General features: G+C 40.1%; 1 protein-coding gene across 2 annotated transcripts in view; it reads right to left on the bottom strand.

The window, feature by feature from the left end:
* The window catches only part of ZNF200 (zinc finger protein 200), a 13,745-nt gene that overhangs the window by 4,428 nt on the left and 2,311 nt on the right, over nucleotides 1–7,006 (bottom strand). For both annotated transcript variants that reach the window (XM_059415519.1, XM_059415520.1), the window contains exon 4: nucleotides 6,476–6,596. In XM_059415519.1, the coding sequence (XP_059271502.1) occupies nucleotides 6,476–6,596 (121 nt within the window). The remainder of the gene's footprint in view (nucleotides 1–6,475; nucleotides 6,597–7,006) is intronic.

Here is a 7,006-nt window from a genome sequence, read left to right as displayed (position 1 = left end):
CTCTTAGGGGAGCAGGGGGATAGTAATTAGGCAATGGGCACAAGAGGGACTTCTGGGATGCTAGGAATAGTAATTTTGAATGGTGATTAGACAAATGTATACATTTTGTGAAAATCAAAGGTGAACACTTATGATTTGTATACTTTCTGTATTTATACCTCCAAAAGAAGTCTGTAAAATAACAGATTATAAAGACTAGATAACAAAGTAAAAAAAAAAAAGTATGCCATGAAAAGGTGGGGTGAAAAGGGACCCCCAAAACTCTGGGCAACTTGCTGAAAATAAAGGGTTAAATCAACCACTTTGATATGTGGCTGACCACAGCATGGAATACGTATCTTTGCTGGACTTGACAGTTTCACACTAAAAGGCGTTTTCTTTTTCATTCACTTCCTTAGGTAATGCTGAATCATGGCTGCCTGGGTGGCTCAGTGGGTTAGGGCCTCTGCTTTCAGCTCAGGTCGTGGTCCTGGGGTCCTGGGATCGAGCCCCACATCAGGCTCTCTGCTCAGCAGGGAGCCTGCCTCCCCCCACTTTTCTCTGCCTGCCTCTCTGCCCACTTGTGATCTCCATCTATCAAATAAATAGATAAATACATCTTTAAAAAAAAAAAGAAAGAAAAAAATGCTGGGGTAAGTAAATGGCAATACTTATCACAGCTCTTGACAGAGATCCCCACACTTCTTTCAAAAGCAGCTTACCAATTTTAATACTACCATCAACATGTGGGTATCAATTTTACCTAATTTTGCCAGCATTAGATTGAACTTAAAATCATGTAATGGGTGTAAAATGGTTTCTCATTGTAGCTTTTTTTGTACTTTAGTATTAAAATCTACTAATTGATTGGGCTGAGACTTTTAGAAATTTAAATAAATTTTACATATTGCAAATCTTAATCTGTGTCAATCATTACTGATACAAATATTTAACTGAAGTCTTCCTCTGTAACTCCACAACTTAGAACCATAAAAAAGTATCAAAATCTGATAAATTTTCTATTTTCTAGGTATTCCTTTATGACTTATGTTTATACTTAACTCTTAATACATTTGGAGCTTAATATCACACTGTAAATTATGGTTTGTAATGTGTAATACTGGTAAAAATCAGCAAGAATATCCTTTTTAAAAGTTTGACTCTTAATGTTTTTAGTATAAATAAATTTGGGGCACTTATATCTTTTTAAAGATTTTTTTTTTTTATTCGACAGAGAGAGATCACAAGTAGGCAGAGAGGCAAGCAGAGAGAGAGGAAGGAGGAAGCAGGCTCCCTGCCAAGCAGAGAGCCCGATGCGGGACTCGATCCCAGAACCCTGAGATCATGACCTGAGCTGAAGGCAGAGGCTTAACCCACTGAGCCACCCAGGCGCCCTGGGCACTGATATCTTTACATGATTGTAGTTTTCTCATTTAGACTTGCATTTCTCCAATTTTTAAAAATCTTTATTTACCAGTAAAACATCTGTGGTTTACTTTTTTATTTTTTTAAAGATTTTACTGTATTACAGAGAGAGACAGTAAGAGAGGGAACACAAGCAGGGTGATCAGGAGAGGGAGAGGGAGAAAGGAGAAGCAGACTTCCCACCCAGCAGGGAGACTGACCAGGACCCTGGGATCATGACCTGAGCTGAAGGCAGATGCCTAACGACTAAGCCACCCAGGCGCCCTTGTGGTTTACTATTTTATAGCCATTCTGAATGGCAGCTTCCATCATTTTGTGTTAAGAATGCTATTGTTATATATTCCTATCTACCTTCTTTAAAACTATTGAAGTTTTTGTTGATTCTTTTAGATTTTCTAAGTATAAACCGTATTTTGGGTCCCTCCTTTCCCAATATTTATTCTTATTCTTTTTTTTTTTAAAAGGTATTACTTATTGGGGCGCCTGGGTGGCTCAGTGGGTTAAAGCCTCTGCCTTCGGCTCCGGTCATGATCCCAGGGTCCTGGGATTGAGCCCCACATCCAGCTCTCCGCTCCACGGGGAGCCTGCTTCCTCCCCCCACCTCTCTCTGCCTACTTGTGATTTCTCTCTCTCTGTCAAATAAATAAAATCTTAAAAAAAAAAGGTATTACTTATTTAATTGAGAAAGAGAGACAGAGACAGTGACAGAGATAACAAGAGAGCACAAGCAGGGAGGAGAGGGAGAAGCAGGCTCCCCGCCAAGCAGGAAGCCTGATGTGGGGCTCCCTCCCCGGACCCTGGGACTATGACTGAGCCAAAGGCAGACGCTCGACCCAAATATGTCCCTCAGGCACCCCAATATTTACTCTTCTTAACCTCTTATCTTTTTGCTTTATCCAGTTGATATTAATAGTGATAGCAGGTTTCCCTATTTTGTTCTTTCTCTTTTTTTCAAGATTTTATTCATTTATTCGAGGGAGAGCGTGCACGTGTGAGAGAGCATGAGCAGGGATGGGGGGGTTGGGAAGGAAAGGAGCAGAGAGAGGGAGAATCAGCAACCTCCATAACTAGCATGGAACCCAAAGTGGGGCTTGATCTCACACAACACTGAGATCATGACCTGAGCTGAAATCAAGAACTGGATGCTCGACTGACTGAGCCACCCAGGAGCCCCAGTGGACTAATTTTTAAGATTAAAAAAAAAATTTTAGTAGCTAATATATAGTTCATATGGTTACAAAATCTAAATATGAAAAGATATATGCTAGGAAGTCTTACTCTAGTCCCTGTCCCCATCCATTCTACTCATTGCCCAGATAGGTAGCAGTTTTTATTAGTTTCTTTTTATTCTTCCATAGATGATAGGTTTTCCTTTCTCCCCTTTTTAATATAAAGGATAGTAAACTATGTATATGTCTGCTACTTGCTTTATTTTGATCATTACATTCCAGTGCATGGCAAATACCATAGTTTGCTGTGTGGACACATCATATTCAACTAGCCCCCTGCAGAGACACTTGGATTATTTTCAATCTTGTTTTCACAAACAGTACTACAATGAATAACCTCATTTGCATATTATTTTGAAAGTACGCTGTTATCTGTAGGTTAGATTCACAGAAGTGGAACTGCTGGATGCTTTAATACTGGTAATCAGATTCCCATATATAGGGAGTGTCCTATTCTACATGTCCACCAGGATTACACCTTTCTCCCAACAACCTCACTACCAATGTGTTAAGTTTCTGATTTCTAGAAATCTGATAGATGAAAAAAGGTGGTAACCTGGTAGAAGTTTAATCTGCATTTCTAATTAAGAGTAGGGCTGGACATCTTTTCATGTGTTTATGGTTCATTTGTATTCCTAAGCATATCTGCTGGGGCTTTTTCTTGGTGTGCAAAGTAGGGTATGATTCGCCAAAAGGCTGAGTTGTACCAACACCTTTAAGAGCCCCTTCCTTTCCATTGCTCTTCTTTTCAATTTTCCTGGTTATTCGTGTTTATTTTTCCAATTGAATTAGAGATCAGATTATCTAATTCCAGGGGAAAAAAATCCTACCGGTATTTTTAAAGGGATTACATTCACTTTATAAACCAACTTGGGGAGAACTGATGTTTTAATGTTAAATTTTCCTAGTCAACATGATATTCCTTCCCATTGGTTCAAATCTACTTCTGTGTTGTACTATAGATTCTGAAACAAGCTATATTCTAGGAGAATTATGTAATTTTTTAAAATTTATTTTTCTTTAAAGATTTTATTTATTTGACAGAGAGAGAGAGAGAGGGAGAGAGAGACAGCAAGCAAGCACAACCAGGGGGAGAGAGAGAGGGTGAAGCATGCTCCCCACTGAGCTGGGAGCCCAATGCGGGGCTCCAGCCCAGGACCCTGGGACCAGGACCTTAGTTGAAGGCAGACTCTTAACTGACCGAGCCACCCAGGCACCCCTAGAAAATTTGTGTAATTTTAATTTGTATTTCTCCTGTGGCCCAAGGTTCTTAATAATCATTTCTCAGTGAAGGGAACTTTTTTTTTCCAGTTTCATTATTACTTTCTCGTTGTACTGCACTGTGATAGAGCCTGTTGTGTTATTTCCAGTTTCTGGAATCTACTGAGTCTGTCTTTGTTGTGCAGTATGTAGTCAATGTGCACTAATCTTGAAAAGGCTTATACTCTCTTATCATAGAAGAGGGCAGATATGACCAAAGGAACTATCTTTTTGAAAAAAAAATTTTTTTTTTAAGATTTTATTTATTTATTTGTGAGAGAGAGCATGAGAGGCGAAGGTCAGAGGGAGAAGCAGACTTCCGTGGAGCTGGGAGCCTGATGCGGGACTCGATCCCAGGACTCCGGGATCGTGACCTGAGCCGAAGGCAGCTGCCCAACCAACTGAGCTACCCAGGCGCCCATCTTTTTGAAAATTTAAGTGTTCTACATTTTCAGTTGTTTTATGTGATTCACTTGAACTGAGACACACTTTCTTTCCTCCGCCAAGGATTCTTCTGTGATTCCTATACCTCCAAGGTTCATTCCCTCACACTTTTCCCTTTTCAAACTACTTAATGTTACTATTTCAAATGTCAGCTATATACTGATGACTCCCAAATCTCTACATCTTTATATGTGACCTCCAATTCCTAACATCCAAGTACCTGGAGAATAATCTCACTTTATTTCCTGTCATGGATTCAGTCTCATCTAAAATCAATTCTATCTTCTTGCAAACTCTGCTCCTGGGTCCAAATCCTATCTTGACCTTGTCATAGCTCTTTATGGCTATAATGGTTTCATAATGGTTATCTTTTTATGTGAATGACTTATCTTTTAAAAACAAACTGGAAGCTTTAGTGGGCAGGAAGGGAGCACTATGTATCATTTCAACCCACTGATAATCAACTCCAGAATCCAACTCTGCCTAAGTACACAGCAAGTAGCAGATATTAAATGTTGGTTTAAATCATCAGATTTCGGGTATGGTTGATGATTGGGCCTGAGAGCTTCAGGGTCCATGACCAAAGTGTTCCTGGAATTAGCAACATACCCATCAACCAGTCATTTAAAATAAATGCTAATTTTACCAAAGACTGAGAAAAACCCAGTGTAATAAATGTGATCTGTTTATGCTTCTCTCTAAAATAAGAAAATATTAGGGTTGCTTGGCTAGCTCAGTTAGTAGAACATACTTGTTCTCAGGTCGTAAGCTGGAGCCCCACTTTGGGTGTAGAGTTTACAATCGATTACTCAATCAATCACTAAGTGTGTACACACATACACACACACACAAAATACATAAAATCTTAAAAAATATTACATAGAATAACTTGTGGGAAATTAACCAGGCTCTCCATGTACCACACTACCCTGACCACACAATGTAAGACAACTACGGAATTCAACAGTCATGGATTTGATTTTGTTACCCTAGGCAACTAACAAAACCCACTTTCTGCTCCACTTAAGCCTCAAAAGCAAACAGCCCTGAAGGCAAAGTAAAAAGTAATAAGGCACTTGGCAAAATGATTTCTGAGGGCCCCTGACTCTAGGTTAGCAGTGTATTTGTAGAAAAAGGCTGAATCATCTCTTAGCAGCTTACAGAGAAGCTGCTGCCAGATGAGTTCATATGTAGTATTCTCATATAAGAATAGTTTTTAACCATTACTGGCAAATAAAGACAAATGAAAGAACACCCCATTCACCAACCATATAGACAACTCACTGAAAAAATTTTGAGAAATGCAGCAGGAAGGCAGTGTAATTCTGGGCTAAAATCTAAGATTGCAAGCTCTAATATTAGAATTCCTGAGTCCAAATCCTTGCTCTGCTACCTACTGCCGTGTGACCTTTAGCAATTTTTCTTTTTTTTGTTTTGTTTTGTTGGGAAGGAAAGCAAAGTTTATTGAGCACTAGTATGAAGCTCCTGAAGAGGGAGCGACCCAAGAGGGTTGCCCAACCTTTAGCAATTTCTTAATATGTTTCTGCTTTAGTTCTGTCATCTGTAAAACAGTGATAATTCGTATATTCTACAGTACTTTTGTGAGCGATGTATGTGATAATAAAGGCATGCAAAGCACTTAGACTAGTACCTCGTACATAGTGGCACATGGGTGCTTAGTAAGTGCTATATAGTATTACCATCAACATGGGATGTATTTGCATTCACACTAGTAGACTTCATAGCTACTAGACATCAAGGGGAAAAAAAAGACTTAAAAGAATCATGGGTCCAATGAAAACACTAATTGAAAATACACCTGTTGAGGGACTAGCATTAAATGCAGAAAATGGACTCAGAAACAATCAGCCTGCATTTCCTATCTGTTTGAATGTGTGATGTCAGGACATCAGCTGCAGCTCTTGCTTACAAAAACAAGTCTCCTCCACCCCTGTTGCCCTAAAGATACAGGAAAAATGGCCACCACGGCTGGGGCAGGCTCTGCCACATGGGATAGAACAAAAATGAAACGTGTGTGACCGTGTACTTAGCTAGTGTCAGTCAGGTCTTTAAAAAATCTGACAAAACAGAACATGCTTTTTCCACAGCATTCAGTATGAACGCACAAGATCTCTCACCCAGTAACATCATCTCCCCGACATTGTCTTCCTTCTCTGAGGTGGGCTGTTGAGCAGCATCCAGGCTCACACATTCTTCTTGGGAGTGAAATACATTCAAGTCCTCAAGGACCACCAGTTCCTGAAACAGCAAAAGGCCCCCTTCCTTAGTAACAAAGGTTCTTTGGTTCTTTTACAGCTCTGCTGGCAAAAAAGACTGAAGCCCAGCGATCAGGGAAGGAAGGTAAAAGGGGTCTATAAATTCCACACAGCTGCAGCAGGACCAGAGAGCCAGGCTGAGACAGGAGCCAAAGGACAAGCAGAAGAGAAATATCCAAGGAGGCAGTGAAAAATGAGCCCACTCTCCTTACAGACTCCCAAGAATGTATTTTTTTTTTAAAGATTTTATTTATTTATTTGACAGAGAGAGATCACAAGTAGGCAAAGAGGCAGGCAGAGAGAGAGGAAGGGAAGCAGTCTCCTTGCTGAGCAGAGAGCCCGATGTGGGACTCGATCCCAGGACCCTAAGATCATGACCTGAGCTGAAGGCAG

The sequence above is a fragment of the Mustela nigripes genome, chromosome 11, assembly GCF_022355385.1.
Source record: "Mustela nigripes isolate SB6536 chromosome 11, MUSNIG.SB6536, whole genome shotgun sequence".
In the NCBI taxonomy this organism is placed as follows: Eukaryota; Metazoa; Chordata; class Mammalia; order Carnivora; family Mustelidae; genus Mustela; species Mustela nigripes.
The sequence above is the reverse complement of the archived record's forward strand: the minus strand, read 5'-3'. Positions and strand labels throughout refer to the sequence as shown.